At 44.5% G+C, this 23,235-nt stretch overlaps 1 protein-coding gene across 2 annotated transcripts in view; it reads left to right on the top strand.

The window, feature by feature from the left end:
• The window catches only part of LOC105471301 (zinc finger CCCH-type containing, antiviral 1), a 73,549-nt gene that overhangs the window by 33,205 nt on the left and 17,109 nt on the right, over positions 1–23,235 (top strand). The window contains exons 4-9 of one of the 2 annotated variants that reach the window (XM_071094397.1): positions 1,773–2,912; positions 3,363–3,464; positions 6,236–6,359; positions 8,934–9,108; positions 18,039–18,159; positions 22,156–22,258. In XM_071094397.1, the coding sequence (XP_070950498.1) occupies positions 1,773–2,912; positions 3,363–3,464; positions 6,236–6,359; positions 8,934–9,108; positions 18,039–18,159; positions 22,156–22,258 (1,765 nt within the window). The remainder of the gene's footprint in view (positions 1–1,772; positions 2,913–3,362; positions 3,465–6,235; positions 6,360–8,933; positions 9,109–18,038; positions 18,160–22,155; positions 22,259–23,235) is intronic. The other variant, XM_071094398.1, reaches the window with a different exon arrangement.

Genomic DNA, 23,235 nt, shown 5'->3' on the forward strand with positions numbered 1-23,235 from the left:
GGCATGAGCCACTGTGCCCAGCCAAGTGCTCCTATTTCTGAAGCATTTTCATATTATATAATGACATTCATTTTTAATGTCTTTATGAAGTGGATGTAGAAAAGGTGAATTTTATAAAGCAGATAGAATACATGATTCTAAGATTCTGTGCAAAGTAATGAACAATTAAATTTCCTTATATTTGGGAAATGGTTTATCATTTACAAGGGACTTTCACCCCAAATAAATATTTCATCATTGTTCCTCACAGTGAAACCACAAAGAAAGGCAGATATGTCATTTATTAGCCTTACTTAAGGGGGAAAAGAAACTGAGACTCAGAAATAGTAAGAAACTTCTATTGCAAGCAGCCTCAGCTCATTTTTAGAAGAATGAAGGATAATATAATGAAGAAATAAAAGGTAACATTTTCAAGACCTCACACCACTAGAAAGTAGCAGAGTGCATGTTCTGATCCCATATCTAATGTTTTTTCTCCCACACTACAGTGGCCTTGGAACAGGGGAACGTCTGGAGGGATGGGTTTTGGTGGTAGCTTCTCAATGTAAACTTACCGTGAATGAGAAAGATCTGTATATGTTTTCACTTCTAGTTAATCTCCCGAGTGAAGCCTTTTCTTGACAGGAGGAGGGTGTTTGCTTTTACTACATTACTGCTGCCCCCTGGGGTTTGGAAGAGAAAAAACGTCTCTTCTACCCCTTCTCCACACAAAAAACACAACTCACACACACACGAGCACACGTGCACACCTCACATTCACACACCACACGTGCACATGTGCCTCAAACACAGACATGCGCGTCTTCCACATGTACCCCCAGCACACACACACACACCCCCCCCACATAAACATCACATGCACGCACGCCACACACACACTCCACACGTGCTCACAAACACACCCTACTCCTTCCTTCCTCCCTGCTTCCAGGAGGGTGTGACCTGTCAAGTTTCTAGAGGGAGGCCAGTTCCCTCCAGGCCACACTGCTTTGTCGATGTTGACTTCTGATACACTTTGGCCTTATGGAGTGGGATGAAGAAAACTAGGAAAATTTCCGGCTTAAACAAAGTCAGGCCTTTAGACTGTGGTTTCATTTTCTGTTGGTTTGTTTGAAGCATTGTGAATCTGTCAATAGCCAGGTACACCCATATCACAATACGGGCAAAATTGAATGCTTTCTGGAAAATCTTCTCTGATTTGCCCTAATCTGTCTCTCTCCATTGACCACAGTGGTGAATGTTGACTCAGGACCAGGAGATAGTGGACAGCCCCACCTAAAAGTTTTGGGGTTTGGGGGCTACTTTGAGTCCCAGAAGAGAGCCTGGGTCTCACTATCATCCTAGGCCATGGAATGACGTGCTCTGCCGTGCAGGCAGAATGTCAGGATTCTTTCATCAACTGACACAGTCAGTGAGCACCTGTAGTCCCAGCTACTAAGGAGGCTGAGGCGGGAGGATCGCTGGAGCCCAGGTGTTCGAGGTTGCAGTGAGCTGTGGTCGGGCCACTGCATTCCAGCCTGGGCAACAGAGCAACACTCCATCTCTTAAAAAAAAAAAAAAATTTCCCGTCATTTTCAAACCACTCACCTTCAAGATTTTTACACGTCAAACCACCCATCTTCAAGATTTTTACACATCAGATTAGGCCAAGTAATTTGATAGCACTTGGATAGCAAGGCTGGAAAAGCAAAGAGGAGGAAGGGTGGTAGGAACTCAGTTACATTAACTCCAGTGTTCATTACTTTGTTTCATTTTGGCTTTTTCTCCCCTAGCTCCTTCTTCACATCGTAGAAACATGGCGTATAGGGCTAGAAGCAAAAGCAGAGATCGGTTCTTTCAGGGCAGCCAAGAATTTCTTGCGTCTGCTTCAGCGTCTGCTGAGAGGTCCTGCACGCCTAGTCCAGATCCGAGCAGCCACAGGGCTTCCCTGGAGGACACGCCTGTGGATGATCTCACCCACAAGTTCACGTATCTGGGGAGTCAGGATCGTGCTCGGCCTCCCTCAGGCTCGTCCAAGGCTACCGATCTCGGAGGAACAAGTCAGGCCGGAGCAAGCCGGAGGTTTTTAGAGAACGGCAGTCAAGAGGACCTCTTGCATGGAAATCCAGGCAACACTTACCTTGCTTCCAATTCAACACCAGCCCCCAAGTGGAAGAGCCCCACATCCTGGACGAACGACCAAGGCGCCAGGAGAAAGACCGTGTTTCCTCCCACGCTGCCTGCCGCCCTCTCTTCTCTTGGCTCTCTGCAAACACCTGAAGCTGTGACCACCAGAAAGGGCGCAGGCTTGCTTTCCTCAGACTACAGGAACATCAATGGCAAAAGTGGAACTCAGGACGTCCAGCCTGGCCCTCTTTTTAATAATAATGCTGATGGAGTGGCCACAGATACAACTTCTACCAGATCCTTAAATTACAAAAGCACAAGCAGCAGTCAGAGAGAAATATCAACACCTAGGACTCAGGATGCTGGACCTGCTTCCCGAGATGTTCAGGCCACTGGCAGAATCACAGATGATGCTGGCCCAAGAGTGGCACTTGTTAATGGTAAATACAAAGGGAAGAAACTTGGGGCTAGTGCATTTGTTCACGATACACCAAATGGCTCTAGTCAAGTGGCAGATAAAACTACTGACGTAGAAAAAACTGGTGCCACTGGTTTTGGCTTCACAATGGCAGTCATGGTGGAGAAAGATAAGTTACGTTCTGGAAGTCAGAGTCTGAGGAGCCTGGTCCCCACCACACCTGGGGAATCCACTGCCTCTGCACAAGTCAGCACTCTGCCTCAGTCACCTGCTGCGCTTTCCTCAAGCAACAGAGCTGCAGTATGGAGGGCCCAGGGGCAGAACTGCACCCAGGTTCCTGTTTCCCCTGCCAGTGAGCTCACAAGGAAGACAACAGGCTCTGCTCAGTGTAAGTCACTGAAGGACAAACGGGCCCCTGTGTCTTGAGTCTGCAGCAGAGTGGCTATGGCTGCTGGGTTTTTCTTGCATGTTCCCCAGTTCTTAAAGGGTAAAGAGTTAGAGGGTTTTGGTTAAGGGGTGGTCTGGTGAGGAGGTTGACTAGTGAAGACAGGGAACGACCAACCAGTAGAACCACAGGGAATAAGCTGCCACATTTATTGACAATAGGAATATTTCAACTATGATTTAAGAAATAAACACAACTTTCACAGGACTCTGAGGTCCACATTTTTGTTTTATGGAGGGGCTGTCTAGACACTCATGAGAAACACATAAATCATAGGAATTTTCTTGAACATGGCCTGCATTTCAGATATTCTTTCCCATTGTGAGACCAAGTGCCTTGATTTTTGGTTTAAACATTACGATCAGCATACATGCATCCTTTTTTGTTTCATAGATTCTTTATCTGATGTCACAAGTACCACATCTTCTAGGGTGGATGATCATGGCTCAAAGGAAATTTGTCTTGACCATCTGTATCAGGGTTGTCCGTTTAATGGTGAGTAACCTAAGGACTTTTCTGTAAGCTTCTACCTTTTGGCCATTGTAAATAACGCTGCTATGAACATGGGTGTGCAAATGTCTTCTCAAAACCCGGCTTTCAATTCTTTTAGATATATACACAGAAGTGGAGTTGGGGGATCATACAGTACTTCTTTTAATTTTTCTTTTTTTGCGGAACTTTTTTTTTTTCTTTTTTTGAGACAGAGTCTCGCTCTGTCGCCCAGGCTGGAGTGCAGTGGCCGGATCTCAGCTCACTGCAAGCTCTGCCTCCCGGGTTCACGCCATTCTCCTGCCTCAGCCTCCCGAGTAGCTGGGACTACAGGCGCCCGCCACCTCGACCGGCTAGTTTTTTGTATTTTTTTGGTAGAGACGAGGTTTCACCGTGTTAGCTAGGCTGGTCTCGATCTCCTGACCTCGTGATCCGCCCGTCTCGGCCTCCCAAAGTGCTGGGATTACAGGCTTGAGCCACCGTGCCCGGCCGCGGAACTATTTTTCATAGTGGCTGTACCATTTTTCTTTCCCACCAGCAATGCACAAAGGTTCACATTTCTCCACATCCTCACCAACACTTGTTCTTTTTGTGTGTATTTGTTTGCCTTTTTTGTTTGTTTATTTGTTTTGAGACAAAGTCTCGTTCTGTCACCCAGGATGGAGTGCAGCGGTGCAATCTCAGCTCACTGCAACCTCTGCCCCCTGGGTTCAAGTGATTCTCATGCCTCAGCCTCCCAAGTAGCTGGGATTACAGGCGTGTGCCACCACGTCCGGCTAACTTTTGTATTTTTGGTAGAGACGGGGTTTTGGCACATTGGCCAGACTGGTCTTGAACTCCTGACCTCAAGTGATCCACCCGCCTCGGCCTTCTAAAGTGCTGAGATTACAGGCATGAACCACTGCGCCCAGTCACTGTTTGTCTTTGATAGCAGCCATTCTAACAAGTGTGAGTTGTGGACTATAATGAGTGGTTATGTACTTTTCAATCAGCCAAGTCTCAAGTGGGGCCACTCTATGGGTGTCCCTGCAGTGTCTAAACTTGTCTTTTTTGTTAGTTTGTTTTAGAGCTGTCACACATCTTTGAGTATTTCAAAACAATTTAAACATAATATAATGCAAATTTTGAAAAACAGAACTATTTTCTATCTTCCTGTATTGTAGCTTATAACATCTATTCATTCTTTAGCCGGCATTTCTGCAATGGGTATCTTTTTTATGCCTAGCCCTGTGCCAAATATGCAAAGGGGATGTAAGCTAAACCATAGTGCAGCCTTCTCTTTAGTGACTTTGTAATTAAGGTAGGGCATGAAAACATCCAAAAAATGCTAGGCACGGTGGCTTACGCCTGTAATCCCAGAACTTTGGGAGGCTGAGGCAGATAGATCACTTGAGGCCAGGAGTTCAAGACCAGTCTGGCCATCATGGTGAAAACCCATCTCTACTAAAAATACAAAAGTTAGCTGGGCGTGGCGGCACAGGCCTGTAATCCCAGCTACTCGGGAGGCTGAGGCAGGGGAATCTCTTTAACCCGGGAGGTAGAGGTTGCAGTGAGCCAAGATCGCGCCACTGCACTCCAGCCTGGGCGACAGAGTGAGTGAGACTCTGCCTCAAAACAAAAACAAAAACAAACAAACAAAAAATCTGCAAATGAGAAAACTGTGTGCAGTAAGTAAAAACGTATACAAAATTAACCCCCAACTGAGTATTGGGTACTGGCTAGAGGAATGCAAAAAATACAAGTCAGATGGAGATGGAGTGAGATTCGTTAAGAGAATCTTTCTGGAAGAGATGAACTGTAGGCCAGGGCTTCAAGGAAATACAGGCTGTTGCCTCTGCTGGAGAGCATTTTGGCTTAATACACTTGTGGGGGTGCAGAAAGGGTAACTAAATTTCTGATTACCTCATATTTCTTTTTTTTTTTTTTTTTTTTGAGACAGAGTCTCGCTCTGACACCCAGGCTGGAGTGCAGTAGCCAGATTTCAGCTCACCGCAAGCTCTGCCTCCCGGGTTCATGCCATTCTTCTTCCTCAGCCTCCCGAGTAGCTGGGACTACAGGCACCCGCCACCACGCCCGGCTAGTTTTTTGTATTTTTTAGTAGAGACGGGGTTTCACCGTGTTAGCCAGGATGGTCTCGATCGCCTGACCTCGTGATCCGCCTGTCTCGGCCTCCCAAAGTGCTGGGATTACAGGCTTGAGCCACTGCGCCCGGCCACCTCATATTTCTATCTGGATAGAGTGACTTTGGGGGTAGTGGAGAATTTTTGTTTTGTTTTGTGTTTTTTTTTTTTTTTTTGAGACAGAATTTCACTCTGTCACCCAGGCTGCGGTGCAGTGGAGTGATCTCGGCTCACTGCAACCTCCACCTCCCAGGTTCAAGTGATTCTCCTGCCTCAGTCTCCCAAGTAGCTGGGATTACAGGCACTCACTAGCATGCTTGGCTAATTTTTGTATTTTTAGTAGAGACAGGATTTCATCATGTTGGCTAGGCTGGTCTTGAACTCCTGGCCTCAATTGATCTGCCTGTCTCGGCCTCCCAAAGTGGTGGGATTACAGGCGTGAGCCGCCACACCTGGCCTGAATTTTTGTTTTCTGATGCATCTCCAAGGTAATGAAGGAACCTGGAAAATGGACACACGGCAATGTCAGCAGGTATAGATGGGACCTGTCTGGCAGGGGGCAGGCAGGAATGGATGGGGAAAGCTGGCAGTGAACTTGACTGAATTGTTTAGAATCCCCGCTCAACAGTCCCTCAGACCCCCTCTTTGTCTTTGTAGGTAGCTGCAGCAAAGTCCACTTCCATCTGCCTTACCGGTGGCAGATGTTAATTGGTGAAACCTGGACGGACTTCAAGCCCATGGAGATGATCGAGGAAGCCTACTCTGACCCCAGAATCCACGTGTAAGTTGGTGACTGTACTCTGGCTTTCAAGAGTCCAACATTATCAAAGGGAAGCATTAGTGCTATTCTTAGGGGAAAAAGAAAAAAAAACACTCTTCCATCGGAATCCCATTCCAGATACTTCTTGAGATAAAAATGGCAAGTGCCTGCCAAGTTAATGAAGGGAAAACACTGCTGGGTGGATTTGAGGTCACACTGAGCCTGGCTAATACTAGAGATCCTGGGAATGTCTGCTAACTCAAATGAATCAAACGGTGACATGATTATTTGTTTAGTTGATAGTTGTCTGTGTCCTGCAGAAAAACACAATGCAGAGGCTGGTTTGTATCCTGATCAATTCATCACGGAACTATTAAAAGTACTAAATGATTTAGGATGAAAGAGCCTTTGGCTTAACTTCATAGTTTAAAAACATGATTTGAATAATTTCATATAGTTTTAGTGTGGAATTTTGTTGTGGACTTTAGCATTTAATACCTTCCTTATGTTTGCTATTTTCTCTAGCCTGGAGTCGTCTAAGAGGGTACCTTACATTTCTGCTTCTGGCTGAGCATCGTTGTTCATGCTTATAATCCTAGCACTTTGGGAGGCTGAGGCAGGAGGATCACTTGAGCTCAGGAGTTTGAGATTAGTCTGGGCAACATGATGAAACCCTGTCTCTACCAACAATACAAAAACTAGCCAGGCATGGTGGCACGCACCTATGGTCCTAGCTACTCGGGAGGCTGATGTGAGAGGATCACTGGGGCCCAAGAAGTAGAGGCTGCAGTGAGCCGTGATTGTGCCACCACACTCCAGCCTGGAAGACAGAGTGAGACCCTGTCTCAAAAATAAGTAAAAACATTTCTCCTTCTGGAAGAGCTGAAATGGGTGATACCCATATGACCATATTTATCTATGGTGTGCAGGGATATAAGAAACATCCCAGTTTAACAAGGAAATTCTTTAGGGGGAAAAGTTACATTACTTTTCATCATATGAGAATTTAGTGATTTGGGGGTGGGAATTCTGTGTTGCTGCATTTTTACCACTAGAGGGCGACATCAGCTATTTTCTTGTTGCTATGTCTCTATTTCCGCCCCCAGGCAAGTGGAGAGCAGGGTTTCTCAACCTGAGCACTACTGACATTTTGGGCCAGATAGTTGTTTGCTCTCAGGGCTGTTTAGCGCTATTCCTAGCCTCAAAACACAGATGACAGGAAGCACCACCCCCCACCAGCCCTGCTGGTTGTCATAACCCAAAATGTCTTCAGATGTTGTAAAATATCCACGGAGGTCAAAATCGTTCCTGATTGAGAACCACTGATCTAAGAGGTCTTTTTTTAGAGCAGCAGTTCTCAAACTTTTTGGTCAGAGAACTCCTCAACACTTAAAATGTATTCAGGATCCAAGGCCGGGCGCCGTGGCTTATGCCTGTAATCCCAGCACTTTGGGAGGCCAAGGCGGGCAGATCACAAAGTCAGGAGTTTGAGACCAGCCTGGCCAACATAGTGAAACCCCGTCTCTACTAAAAAAAAATACAAAATGTTAGCTGGGCGTGGTGGTGGGCGCCTGTAATTCCAGCTACTTGGGAGGCTGAGGCAGGAGAATAGCTTGAACCCAGGAGGCAGAGGTTGCAGTGAGCCGAGATTGCGCCACTGCACTCCAGTCCAGGCAACAGAGCGAGACTCTCTCTGTCTCGAAAGAAAAAAAAAATGTATTCAGGATCCCAAAGAATTTCTGTTTATGTGGAATATAGCTATCAATATTTACCATATTAAAAATTAAAACTGAGAACAATTACATATTTGATTCACTTAAAAATAAGAATAAGCTTGCTATATGTTAACATAATGAAATGTTTCATGTACTATATTTAATACTATATACATACTCATGTATGCCCATTTAATATACATACCCAGATATATAACTGTGTGTATTTATATATGTATATATAATATTTATATGGATAATTATAAAATAACTGTTTTCCAAAACAAAAAATTTATTGAGAGGAATTTTATATTTTTGCAAAATAATGTCTGGCATGATAGAAGATAACTAGATTCTCATATCTGCTTCCTTATTCAATCTGCTGTGAAATCATATATTGTATAGCCTCTGGAAAATTTTGTCGTGTATTCATGAGAGAATGAAAGTGAAAAAAGCAAATAATGTTTAATGTTATTATGAAAATAACTTTAACCTTGCCAAATTTCCACAACGGTCTCCACATTTTGATAACGATTTAAATAATAATAAATAATTTAAAAAATGGACCAAACATGAGTTTCTAACTTTCTAACATTGAGCCAATCAGGAGTTTTGTGGGCATAGTTTTATTTTGGGATTTTTCTGAAGGAAGAATGCACCATGTGACACCATTAATTATGTGGTGCAGGCAAGTCACTTTCCTTTTCCTCTCTGCGTTTCCATGTTTCTTTTATGTATAGGACCTGGAGCTATGGAAAGAAAACTTGAAGATCTATTTTAGCCCTGAAAGTTTAATTCTGCGCTCTCATTAGGGAAGACGAGATTGTAGAAAACAGGGGTCTATGAAACATTATGTTAACTTAATACTTTTCTCTCTCAGCTGTTCTGTAGGAAGTTATACAATCAATTTTCGGGAAATGAGTTGTGATTTCATTCCTATCCGACGCCTTTCCACTCCTTCTTCTGTCACCAAGCCAGCCAATTCTGTCTTCACCACCAAATGGATTTGGTATTGGAAGAATGAATCTGGCACATGGATTCAGTATGGAGAAGAGGTGAGCACTGTTCCTCTTTGTAGAGGGCTCTTGTTTAAACTTGTCAACTTAAAAAGAACACTATTGGCTGGGCGCGGTGGCTCACGCCTGTAATCCCAGCACTTTGGGAGGCCAAGGCAGGCGAATCATCTGAGGTCAGGAGTTTGAGACCAGCCTGGCCAACATGGTGAAACCCCATCTCTATTAAAAATACAAAAATTAGCCGGGCGTGGTGGCATGTGCCTATAATCCTGGCTACTCCAGAGGCTGAGGCAGGAGAATCTCCTGAACCTGGGAGGTGGAGGTTGTAGTGAGCTGAGATTGCGCCACTGCATTCCAGCCTGGGGGATGGAGTGAGACTCTGTCTCCAAAATAAATGAATAAATAAATAAAATAAAAAGAACACTATTAATAAAATGTTTGACGCCTATGTGGTTACCCATGGAGTGTGGGAGTGGAAGTGGTATTTTTTTACTTTGTACACAGCTATATTCAATATTTTTTCAGCAAGCATGCACTCCAGTTGCAGTCATACATTAAAGTATATATTAATTTTAATTTTAATTTTAATTTTTTTTTGAGATGGAGTTTCACTCTTGTCACCCATGCTGGAGTGCAATGGCATAATCTTGGCTCACTGCAACCTCCACTTCCTGGGTTCAAGCGATCTTCCTGCCTCAGCCTCCCGAGTAGCTGGGATTACAGGCATGCACCACCACACCCAGCTAATTTTTGTATTTTTAGTAGACATGGGGTTTCACATGTTGGACAGGCTAGTCTTGAACTCCTGACCTCAGGTTATCTGCCCACCTTGGCCTCCCAAAGTGTTGGGATTACAGACGTGAGCCTCTGTGCCTGGCCATATATTAATTATTTTTAAGGAATCACTTGAGACGTGTCAGCTGCACTTCCCTCTTTCCTCACCATCAGAGGGGAGAGTGGAACCTTGAGATAGCTTTCTATGTATAAACGCATAGATATACAGAGGCTACTGCTTTGAGCTGGAAAAGAGGGCGAGAGTGAGAACTTAAAGGACCATATGGATGATGGCATGGTTAATTAGACCAGGGCATGTGTTAATTCACTAATGCAGTGAAACCACATCTGGTACAGATAGTCACTACTCTTCAGTCAGAGTCTGGATTTAGATGGACTTAAAGGACTGGAACTAGAAGATTCTGGGCTGACCCATAGTGGGGGCATAGTAATAGGGGATGGAAGTTTAGATAAGCAGAGCTTCTGTCCTTCTGTCTGTGTCCCTTCCTCCCTTCAACTCATAGATTAAAGAGAGAAAGAAAGCAGACCTTAAGCAGGTAATGAAATCAGGGTGGGCCGGGCGCGGTGGCTCAAGCCTGTAATCCCAGCACTTTGGGAGGCCGAGACGGGCGGATCACGAGGTCAGGAGATCGAGACCATCCTGGTTAACATGGTGAAATCCCGTCTCTACTAAAAAATACAAAAAACTAGCCGGGCGAGGTGGCGGACGCCTGTAGTCCCAGCTACTCGGGAGGCTGAGGCAGGAGAATTGCTTGAACCTGGAGGCAGAGGTTGCAGTGAGCCGAGATTGCACCGCTGTACTCCAGCCTGGGTGACAAAGTGAGACTCCATCTCAAAAAAAAAAAAAAAAGATAATGCAGGGACAAAGAAATGGCAGCGTAAGGTTCTACATATTTAGGTTGGTGTAAAATTACTTTTGGGTTGGTGGTAATTACTTTTAATAGCAAAAACAGTGATTACTTTTGCACTGAACTATTAGTTACAATCAGTGGGTTATACATTTGGTTCTGAGCTGCCTAACTGCCAAAGCAAACCAAATACTTGGGAGAGGCACTGCTCTGTTACGTTAGTGAGGCCTGAGAAAAACACCTCCTATAGTGGGCCACATGGCAGGAACCCTGTGTGCTGTGGTGAGGTCCTCAACCACAAACAGCCCTACCATGAATTCGTCTGCATGTTGATTTCCAAACTGTCTTAGCAGCAGATACATTTTATCAAACCATCTTTCAAAGACCTTAAAGGAGCCAATGAGAGTAGAGCAGGGCTGCCCTGGTGGAATAGGATAGGGGCTCAGAGTGGTCTCCTGGGCCCCTCCTTGTTGCTCTCCTCTCTCCTGTGGTGGCCCATGTAGCATCTTTGCGGAACAGAGTTCTGCTGAAACTCCCGTGTGTGTGAAAACGCCTATGATATTAAACTTTGCACAGATTCTTTGTATGCTCAAGCCAAGGATGATGTCAAATAAGCGATTCTGTCAGGCACCTGTGGAAATAAAATTATAAACCCAAATTAGCCTTGGTTAAAATAAAAATAAGCTATAGGTCTTGATTTTTTTATATCAAATAATTGGAATTTTCAGTAAGATATAAAGGGGAAAGGTTGGCAAACATTTGCATTCTAGTTACATCAAGGTTCCAGGAGGCCAGGCGTGGTGGCTCATGTCAGTAATCCCAGCACTTTGGGAGGCCAAGGCGGGTGGATCACCTGAGGTCAGGAGTTCAAGACCAGCCTGGCCAACATGGTGAAACTATGTCTCTATTAAAAATACACACAGAAAATTAGCTGGGCGTGGTGGTGCCCACCTGTAATCCCAGCTACTTGGGAGGCTGAGACAGGAAAATCGCTTGAACCCAGGCGGTAGGGGTTGCAGTGACCCAAGATTGTGCCACTACACTCCAGCCTGGGTGACAGAGTAAGACTCAAAAAAAAAAAAAAAAGTTTCAAGAACCAAAAAGAACTATTCGGGGGAAAGAGAGTATTTAAATTTAAATTTAAATTTACACAAGTTCAATCATGTTCCCTAATAAAACATCAAGAAACTTCCTGAGCTTTTTTTTTTTTTTTTGAGACAGAGTTTTGCTCTTGTTACCCAGGCTAGAGTGCAATGTTGTGATCTCGGCTCACTGCAACCTCTGCCTCCCAGGTTCAAGCAATTCTCCTGCCTCAGCTTCCCAAGTAGCTGGTATTACAGGCACCCACCACCATGCCTGGCTAATTTTTTGTATTTTTGGTTGAGACGGGGTTTCACCATGTTGGCCAGGCTGGTCTCAAACTCCTGACCTCAGGTGATCTGCCTGCCTCAGCCTCCCAAAGTGCTGGGATTACGGGCGTGAGCCACCATGCCCAGCCCTTCCTGAGTTTTTTAATACAAAGTTCTTTCTGGGACATTTAGTCTGTGTTAGCTGTAGAGTTTTTATTTTATTTATTTTTATATTCTGGATTCCCATGAAAACTGTAGAGTTTTTAGAATGTAACATTCAATCTGCAAACACGTGAATATTGTATTCATTAAATGTGACGTGGGTCTGTTGGATGTTCACTGAAGATGTGAATGAACTCTTACTATCATACTAATAAGACCCATCATTACATAAACTGAGTTGGCTCTAGTTATTAAAAAAAAAAAAAGGAAAAATCAGGTCCTGGATTTAATGTTTTCCTTGCTGGGAATCCAAGTAAAATTAAAATAATGTTTCTGGGAGATTTGAACCCCACATATCAGGAGCAACCTGGTTTCTTTCGTGGGTCAATACATTATGGTCCAAGTTTGCAGCCCTTTGGTGACCTGCCTTGAGCCAGTGTACGGGCTAAAATATTTAGAGAAAAGAGTGGACTGTGTAGCTTTCAGCCAGTGCTCCATAGCTTTTATTTCTTGTAACTGAATTTTGAATAAGTCAGGCAACTAAGAGTCCTGGGTTGGAACCTCTCTAAGGGGACCTTGAGGTGTAGAAATTTTTGCCAACAAGTAGGTACATATGCTTTGATTATGAGCTCTCTGGGAGGTAAAATAGATATCCTTTTACGGAAATTGATGTACTTAACCAGGACTCATACCTACATAGATGGTGGACAGGGAAAGGGTGTGGTATTAGGAGAAGTGATGATTGAATCGATGGGCAGCTGGGCAGGAATGGTGTAGGGTAGAGTGATAGCAGGGCTGACAGGAGGGCAGAGCCTGGGAGTCATTGGATGTGCACCAGGTAGGGAGTGCAGATTCAGGTCTTCGAAGATGTTTACCAGCAAAGTAGCTAAGCTTAGCAGCTGTGGAAGCTGGTGTTGAGAAACAGCGGGAGGCTATGGCCTGAGAGACCCTCTCAGAGCGAGGACAAGCCACAGCTCTAGAAAAGCCAAGGTTGAGGCAATCATTGACACCCAGGATATAAGCTAAGACCCGTTTACTGCAACTGAAACATAGATTCAAGTCTTGTGGGGAATAAATAATTGGCGGCTGTATGATTGATTCATTTATTCAGACCTGGAGTAACAGTACTGTACTCTAGGACACATGATGGCTATTAAATTAATGGTAGCTAAAAGGTCAATGAGACATCTTGCAAGGCTGTCACTATCTGTCACTTAAGAGTATGGGACAACTGTAGCTTAGGATTGCCAAAGAACTGGGGCCAGCTCAGCACAGATATGACTGATTTTCAGATACCACCAAAAAAGACTCATCGTTACAAGAATACCTTACGATACCTTTACAATAGAAACACCTGGTAATTGACCCAGACAGCACACAGAAACGAGAGAGGGACTTTGAGAGTTGCTTCTGGACCACCAGCCACTTGTGTGACCTCTTGACCATAACATACCCATGACATGGGCATGTTCCTGCTGTCCTATTAGTCTTACAATAGCGAGGGTTGAATGAACCAGCCTATACAGCAAGCAGTGCCTGACACTCATCTCTGATGTGGACTAAACCAAGGGGAAATGTTACCCTGGAGGACTTTACCACCTATCAGCGTTCATGAACATGACAAGTGCAGTGTGAGGGCAAGGCTAGAGAAGGTCAGAGTGGAGCCATGCTAGGCTGTGCAGATGCCCAGACACTGACTTACTGGCCCTGTGCTGTCCAGTATGACAACCACTTGCCATATGTGGCAATTTCATTTTAAACTTTAATTAAACACATAAAAAATTAAGAAATCAGTTCCATGGTCACTGTAGTCACATTTTCAGTGTTGTATAGCCACATATAGCTTGACTACTGAAGGAGTTAAAAATATGCCACTCTGGGCCAGGCGCAGTGGCTCATGCCTATAATTCCAGCACTTTGGGAGGCTGAGGCAGGCGGATCACGAGGTCAGGAGATCGAGACCATCCTGGCTAACACAGTGAAACCCTGTCTCTACTAAAAATACAAAAGAATTAGACGGGCGTGGTGGCGGGCGCTTGTAGTCCCAGCTACTTGGGAGGCTGAGACAGGAGAATGGCGTGAACCCAGGAGGCGGAGCTTGCAGTGAGCGGAGATTGCGCCACTGCACTCTAGCCTGGGCGACAGAGCAAGACTCTGTCTCAAAAAAAAAAAAAAAGCCAATCTGGCATATTGACTATTTTGAGTTAAAAGCACTTGAAAAACAGCAGGTGCAAGATGATCACTCTGACCTTCTGTTACTTAAAAGCAGGAGATGAAATTCCTATGTGAAAAATGTTCTTCCCTGGCTGGGCATGGTGGCCCACACCTGTAATCCCAGCACTTTGGGAGGCTGAGGCAGGCTGATTACTTGAGGTCAGGATTTGGAGACCAGCCTGGCCAACACAGCGAAACCCCATCTCTACTAAAAATACAAGAATCAGCCAGGCGTGGTGGTGCATGCCTGTAATCCCAGCTACCCGGGAGGCTGAGGCAGGATAATCGCTTGAACCCAGGAGGTGGAAGTTGCAGTGAGCTGAGATCATGCCATTGCACTCCAGCCTGGGTGACAGAGATTCATTGAGTCTCAAAATAATAATAATAATAATAAAGAAAGAAAGAGATCCTCCCTATACCAGAATGAAAGTAGCATTCTTATCATCAAAGCCAGGAAACCTGTGCAAACAAATCCTATTAGACAAATCTTCATCCTCCTGGACACTTCTCCACCAAATTAACTTCCCTAGCCAAAGCCCCTTTGCCTCATCCCGTTTTCATAATCTATGACTCTTTGTCTAATTCAATACAAGTGTTTGTCTCTAACTGCAGCTTTGGGTCTTCACTTTCTTGTGAAGTCTCCTATGCCATGTAAAACTTGTATTAAATGAACGTGTATGCTTTTCTCCTGTTGGTCTTTTTGTATATAAATTTATGGAGTACAAATGTAATTTTGTTATATGCATAGATTACCTAGTAGTAAAGTCAGGGCTTTTAGGGTGTCCCTCACCTGAATAATATACACTGTACCCATTAAGTAAGTTTTCATCATCTACTCGCCTCCCAACCTGCCCTATCCTGAGTCTCCACTGTCATTCCTATCGTGGTCTTATGTCAATTTAACGCTCAGATCCAGCCAAAATACTGTAAAAGGTAGAGGTGAAATTTTGCTTCCCTGGCCGGGTGCTGTAGCTCACACCTGTAATCCCAGCACTTTGGGAGGCCGAGGCAGGCAGATCACCTGAGGAGTTCGAAACCAGCCTGATCAATACAGTGAAACCCCATCTCTATTAAAAATACAAAAATTAGCTGGGGTGTGGTGACATGCGCTTGTAATCCCAGCTACTCAGTAGGCTGAGGCAGGAGAATCGAACCCAGGAGGCGGAGGTTGCAGTGAGCCAAGATTGTGCCACTGCACTCCAGCCTGGGCAACAGAGGGAGAGGGAGACCCTGTCTCAAAAAAAAAAAAATAAATAAAAATAAAAATAAAAATAAAAAAGAAAAGAAAGAAAAAGAAAGAAAGAAAGAAGGAAAGAAAGAAATTAATTTTGCCTCCCCTACATATCATCTAGGACAGCGCAGAGAACATTTTCATCACCACAGAATGTTCTAGTGAACAGCACTGGTCTAGACCCTAGAGCCTTGCTAGTCAAAGTGAGGTCCACAGACCAGCAGCATCAGCCTCAGCATCACCCAGGAGCTGACTGAATCTAAATCGTCCCCAACTTCCCAGAATCATATCTGTACTTTAATATGATCTCTGGGGCACTCACATGTATGTCAAAGTTTGAAAGTCTCTGGCCTTTTAAGTGAGGAACAGAGTGGGTTTTACAGAGCTGAGCAGGCAGTGGATGGATACAGGGCTTCAGCTGTAGGGATGGGAAATTGGGAAGCGATTCAGTTAGTGGTCAAACCAGGGGATATCAAGGTGCCAAAGCTGTTCCACCCGCCCCACATCATGCCAGAGGTGTTTTGCCCGAGGAAGGCATAGGGTTTACCAGGCACCATCGAATCACAGCAGCAATCTCTTTTACAATCGCTCTGATAGATACTATCCACACAGCTGTGGCAACAAGCATCTTCATGATATGAATTAATTGTTGGCTGCTGTAAGTTAGAACATTCTGCTAAAGTCAGCATCGTTGTCCCTTCCACCCTTAGTACTGGTTCTACCTCCTGAAACACATTCAAGTTTATTGCCACTTTGCCCTGTGTACAAATATTTGAACACTGCTTTCTGGTCCCACCATGCTCCACTCCAGGATAAAGAGACCCAGCTCAGGCCTTTCTCTGTCCAGGACATTTTCCTTAGACACTTTCATTCTGTTGCCCTCTGCTTACAACCAGCAGGCATTTCCATTAGGGAAGAGGAAGGGGTGTGGGTCTAGCTGAAAGCCCAAGAGTCTGGAATGTCATTTAAAAAAGGAACTGTGAGCCCCTCCCCACCACGGCTGCCTGGAAAAATTTGCTGTCATTAACTCCTTTGTTCTAAATCACAGGAAACAAGTGTCTCCTCACCATTATATACAGGGAACCCCTGCTGTTAGGGGTGTACATCTAGTCTCCCCTGATTGGCCAGGGTGGCCGCTGGAATGAGGGCAGTGGATCAGTGGCCTAGCCTGCCCCCTTGCTAAAATCAACTCATTTCCCTTTTACCACCCATTCTGATGTTTGCATGCTTTCTATATGCTTTGAGACTAGAGATTATAGCTTTACATTTGCGGGGTATGCCTCATCCCTTCCTTCTTTCCTTCCTTCCTTCCTTCCTTCCTCCCTCCCTCCCTCCCTCCCTTTCTTCCTGCTTTCCTTCCTTCCTTCCTTCCTCCCTTCCTTCCTTCCTTCCTTCCTTCCTTCCTTCCTTCCTTCCTTCCTTCCTTCCTTCCTTCCTTCCTTCCTTCCTCTTCTCTTTCTTCTCTTTTTTCTTTTCTTTTTTTTTTGAGATGGAGTCTCGTTCTGTCGCCAGGCTCTGCAATGGCACAATCTTGGCTCACTGCAACCTCCGCTTCCCAAGTTTAAGTGATTCTCCTGCCTCAGCCTCCCGAGTAGCTGGGACTACAGGCACCCGCCACCACGCCCGGTTAATTTTTGAATTTTTAGTACAGACAGGGTTTCACCATGTTGGCCAGGATTGTCGTGATCTCTTGACCTCGTGATCCACCCACCTCAGCCTCCCAAAGTGCTAGGATTACAGGCGTGAGCCACAGTACCCAGCCGCCTCATCCCTTTCATTATAGCTCCTGTTAGTGGCAAATCCAAGTGCATTTTCAGTTAGCTGGCTAGCAGGAGGCTTGGCCAATTTTATTTACTTACTCTGGTTCAGGACAGAGGAGAGGGTTCGGTTATTTATATTTGAACACTGCAACTATTGGAGTTTGGACGAAGAGCAGATGGTCTTTCTTTACTTCCCCTCATGACAACTGTAAACTGTGCGTGGCTAGAATAGCCCGCAATGTTCTATTTCATGTAAGAGTCAGTGTCAGATTCTGTTAGATGGCAGATGCCGATGCAGCATCACAAAAGAGGGGATGCAAGTTGCTCTGTACATTTGGCTGCTGTAAAAGAGTATTGCAAAAAGCTACATTTTTCAGGCATCCCCCAAGCATGTAGTGAGTTTCTGCAGGATAGACTCTTAGGTACTATGATGGAGAAGACCACAGAAGTTTGTGACATAGCCCTGAGCTGGAAGCTCTTACAATCCGGTTTGGGAAGCAAAATGCACTCCTGTTCACATCCCGTTACTAAAATGAAATCATGTAATAGTAGAGATTTCCTAAAAACCTACCCTGAACTCTTTACCTTTTATTTTTTTTTTTCCAATTAGAAAGACAATCAGAAAAGTTCAAACATCGACTCTTTATACCTGGAGTCTCTCTATCAATCCTGTCCGAGGGGAGTTGTGCAATTTCAGGCGGGCTCACGGAACTATGAGCTGAGTTTCCAAGGTGAGTTTCTGTGTTTGGCAGTGTGGTGTGTCATTGAAATCTGCCTGTAGTGCACACGTGGGAGTGGGAGCAGAGTGGGTATGCATTGCTATGGCCAGGGTCAAGGTCAAGATTTAGCAAGGCGGGGGAGTGCAAGCTATGGCCATCAGGAGACCTGAGTTCTAGAGCTCTGGCTCTGACAAACACTTGCTCTGCTCCCCTAGGAGGGGCACCTGGCCTATCTAGGCGCACTTCTCTCAACTGCAAATTCAGGAGCTCAGACTAAGTAGTCTTGGGGGTACTTCCAGCTCTGCTATGCTGTTTCTGATTCTGGCTGGGCAGATGCCCAGACAGAGGCAATATTTCAGGTGCTGGTGACTACAGTAGAGGCCTTGGGCTTTTGGATACCTTCAGAGTTTTAGAAACTTGCTGTTTCTTTTAGGCTTTATCGTCTAGGTCAGTGGTTCCATCATCATATTGATTAAAGTACTTTGCCTTCCACCATGTTTATTGGAGCCACTGTAGAAAGGTCTTCTGGTGAGCTGCTGCCAATCTACCTGCTGTGTTTAGTTAGATATCAGGGCAGGAACTGCCCTCCTTCTGAAGGTACCATCCCATCAGGCACCCCCTGCACATGATCAAGTACTTGCCCTTTTGGGACCTGCAGGTGCTTTGGAAGAGGTAAAGGAGCCTTTCTTAGGTCCCTGAATTCCCAGATGGTACCTGCAGTTGGATCCTGTACCACTTAGTGGGCATTAGATGATGTAGCTTTTACAAGGACCATTATACCAAGTATTTGGAAAAACAGTCTGGCAGTACATGTCAAGTAACATTAAAATTTGCTAATATGTTTGTCTTTTCATTCCCTCAGGAGCCTTTCTTAGGAAATAATTCACTAGAAGAAGGGGGGAAAAAGCTATAGGCATAAAGTAAGGTGCTTGTTAAGCAGCATGGTGTGACTGAAGAATGCTAGACCAATACCAGTACCTACAGTACTAAAAGTAGGACCAGTCTGTGTGTACCAGTACAGTGGTGACTAAATAAACTAGGGTATTAAATTTCAGCGGCGTATTTGGCACTTGTTAAAGATTTAGATATGAAAACCAGATAGGAAAAGCAAAATTTGGTATTGTTAAATGAAAAAGGCAGAACGCTTTTTTTTTTTTTTTTTAAAGACAGGGTCCCGCTCCATCACGCAGGCTAGAGTGCAGTGGCACCATCACGGCTCACTACAGCTTCAACCTCCCCAGCTCAAGCTCTCACCTCAGCCTCCCAACTAACTGGGAGTACAGGTGCATGCCACCATGCCCAGCTAATTTTTTTTTTTTTTTTTTTTTTTTTTGAGACGGAGTCTCGCTTTGCGCCCAGGCTGGAGTGCAGTGGCTGGATCTCAGCTCACTGCAAGCTCCGCCTCCCGGGTTCACGCCATTCTCCTGCCTCAGCCTCCCGAGTAGCTGGGACTACAGGCGCCCGCCACCTCGCCCGGCTAGTTTTTTGTATTTTTAGTAGAGATGGGGTTTCACCGTGTTAGCCAGGATGGTCTCGATCTCCTGACCTCATGATCCGCCCATCTCGGCCTCCCAAAGTGCTGGGATCACAGGCTTGAGCCACCGCGCCCGGCCACCCAGCTAATTTTTAAATTTTTTGTAGAGATGGGGGTCTCACTATGTTGCCCAGGCTGATCTTAAACTCCTGAGCTCAAGCGATCCTCCCACCTCAACCTCCCAAAATGCTGGGATTACAGGCATGAGCCATAGTGCTCAGCCAGAACCCCAAATTTATGTTTCTGAAATTTTCTGTTTATATTTAAAATAGGAAAGTTAAAAAAACACAACCAAAAATCAATGTGCATGATTGCAGCAATGCATGCATGTGGGCCAAGACTGGAAGATAATAATGAAAAATTAAAATCTATTATATTGGGTGGTAGAATTAAAAATGACTTAAATTACAAACAATTCTTAGGTGGTATTGTATTGTTTTTATGGTTTAAAAGGGTGGTGGAGAGATGAGAGCCAATAGACTTTGTTCCTGAATCTAGAGTAATTTTTCCAGCTACTTCTGTTTGATTGGTTCATATAAACCAGTTCAGAGCAGTTTATAGTGTTCCAGATGGCTTTTTCTTTTCTTTTTTCTTTTTTTCTTCTTGAGATGGTGTCTCGCTTTGTCGCCAGGGTGGAGTGCAATGGTGCAATCTTGGCTCACTGCAACCTCTGCCTCCCAGGTTCAAGCGATTCTCCTGCCTCAGCCTCCCAAGTAGCTGAGACTGTAGCTGTGTGCCACCACGCCTGGTTAATTTTTTGTATTTTTAGTGGAGATGGGGTTTCACCGTGTTAGCCAGGATGGTCTTGAACTCCTGACCTCTTGATCCACCTGCCTCAACCTCCCAAAGTGTTGGGATTACAGGCGTGAGCCACTGCGCCCAGCCGCCTTTGTCTATTTCTTAACTAGACTGCCAGTGTATTCTGTAATGCATTAAGCTAGTATCTGAGTGCCAGCTGTGTACTGGCTACTGCTGTGGGTGCTGGGATACAGTGGTGAAGTTGCTCTTCGAGCCTATATTCAAAAGGGTGATGAGAGACAATGATCAAGTAAACAAGTCGGGCCATATCAAAAAGTGGTAACAGTTGCTGAGAAAATGAAACAGTGCCAGGAAGCAGCCAGAGAATGGAGGAGTCAGTGGGACAGCACTTACTTTTATAGAGCAGCCTCTGCCTGTAGGAAGGAGGGCGCTCCAGGAGAAGGAAGAACTAAGGCTAAGGCTGGAAGGTACAGACCAGCTTGAAGTTTCGCAGAACAGGTAGATGGTCTGTAAGAGATGAGAGCAGAGATAGAAACTTGGATATTTTATTAGGCGGAGGCCCTGGGAAGATTTTGAGCAGTGTTGTGGTATGATCCTATTTGTGTGTGTGTGTGTGTGTGTGTGGTTTATGTTTGTTTCCTATTTTAAGAGTGCAGTTGGATGAGTATTGACAAATGCATGTAACCACCACCCTAAGCAGGATATAGAACATTTCCATCAATCCCAAAAGTTTCCTTACGTCTCTTTGCAATCAGTCTCCCCAGCAACACCATATACACCTCACTTTATCCACCTCACAGGCTATTGCTGATTTGCTTTCTGTCCCTGTTTTACCTGTTCTAGAACTTGATATTAATAAATGCTTGCAGTAGGTATGTTGTTGCACGTGGCTGACTTCTTTCACTGTGAATAATGTTTTTTAGACTCATCCGCGTTGCTGCATGTATAGTAGTTGTTCCTCTTTTATTACTGAGGAATAAGTAATAAGTAATAAGTAATTGTAAGGCTATTCCATACTTTGTTTACCAGCTGATGGACATTTAGGTTATTTCTACTTTTTGGTTATCACAGTAATGCTGCTGTGAACATTCATATGCATGTCTTTGGGTGGATAGAGGTTTTCATTTCTCTTGGGTAAACACCTAGAAATGGGATTGCTAAATCATATAGGAGTGCATGTTTCACTGTATAAGAAGCCACCAAACTGTTTTCCAACGTGGTGGTTTCATTTTACACTCTCACTAGCAATGTATTCTGATTTACTTTTTGAAGGGATCACTCTGGTTGCAGTTTGGACTGAGGTTTACAGCATGAATTGAAAATGATATTTCACACTTGATGTAGAAGAGAACCCTTCAAGACAGCTACCAGATTCCAACCCGCAATCCCTGATGTCTGGTGCAGGGAAGCTTGCAAGGATGGCGTCTTGTTATTTGGCTGCCCCATCTCTCCTCTTTTACCATGCAACTTGGATTTAAAGATTAGATTAATTCCTGAATATTCATTCACTCCTTTGCTTTCTGAGCCTTCTACTAATGGCAGTGAAGGATACAAGTCTTTTACTGCAAGCAATTCTCATCCCAAAGGATTTTCTCTATTCGTATACAAACGGGTCAGTCTCGAATATTTGCTGTGTAAATAGCCTCTGCAAAATAACAAGAAGTCATTTTCTAGAACTGATCTTGATTATTTTATTTATTTTTTTCTGTCCAAAGGGATGATTCAGACAAACAAAGCTTCCAAAACTCAAAAGGATGTCATCAGAAGACCAAAATTTGTGTCTCAGTGGGATGTGCAGCAGATGAAGAGAGGGCCAGAGTAAGTGTTCTGAAGCAGCTGTTTGCTGACAGATGCTTGAGATGGTCATGCCCTGGGCTCACCAAGTCACTCGTGAATCTGGAGCCTGTTTCCCTGAAAAGTTCCTGCTTGCATTACTCTGCAGTTTCCATTTGCATTCTCTATGAGTAAGATGCTTGTTAAGCAGCGTGGTGTGACTGAAAGGATACTAGATCAGAAAATGAATTTTCTTTCTGAAAGGGAAGTCTGAGCAAGTCTCTTAAATACTCTGGGCTTTAGCTTCTCCAGCTGTGAAGAGCTGGATTGATGTGGCATGCCTAAGGAATAATCATATGTACTAGGTTTTTGTTTTGCTGTGGATTCTTTTTTTTTTTTTTAGAGATGGGGTCTCACTTTGTTGCCCAGGCTGGTCTCGAACTCCTGAGCTCAAGCGATCCTCGTACCTCAGTCTCCCAAAGTGCTGGGATTACAGCCGTGAGCCACCATGCCTGGCTTTGCTGTGAATCCTTTTGGGTGTCTTGTTTTCCTACATGATTTATAGAGGACGAGGGGCGGAGAGAGAGAGAAAAAAGGGATGAGCTAGCTGTTAGAGCAAAGGCTTCGAAGACAGATAATGTTGATTGAAGGGATTTTAAAGGAAATGTTGCTGTGGGGGATTCGTTGTAACTCTCCTTGTGAACTGCTCAGTAAACTCTACATTGTTCATGAACATTTTTGGAGTTGGATATTTTTTTTCTGGGTGATGTGTGATTATATAAAATAGGCTTCAAGAGAAGTATAAAATCAAGGCATTCTAACTAGGTTCTTTGGTTGTAAGAATTCAAGCTATTTGATGAAAAAGGGAAGTTACTGAAAAGATAAATAACTCTGAGGTCATATGGAAAACAACTCGCAAGAATCTAAGAATGGAAACTGAGCTGTATCAGGGCCTCAGGAAGGGGAGTTGCTTCCAATTCTGCTTTTGAACTGGAGCAGCCTAGAGTCAAAGATTCTTTCTT

Source organism: Macaca nemestrina, chromosome 4, assembly GCF_043159975.1.
Source record: "Macaca nemestrina isolate mMacNem1 chromosome 4, mMacNem.hap1, whole genome shotgun sequence".
Taxonomy (NCBI): Eukaryota; Metazoa; Chordata; class Mammalia; order Primates; family Cercopithecidae; genus Macaca; species Macaca nemestrina.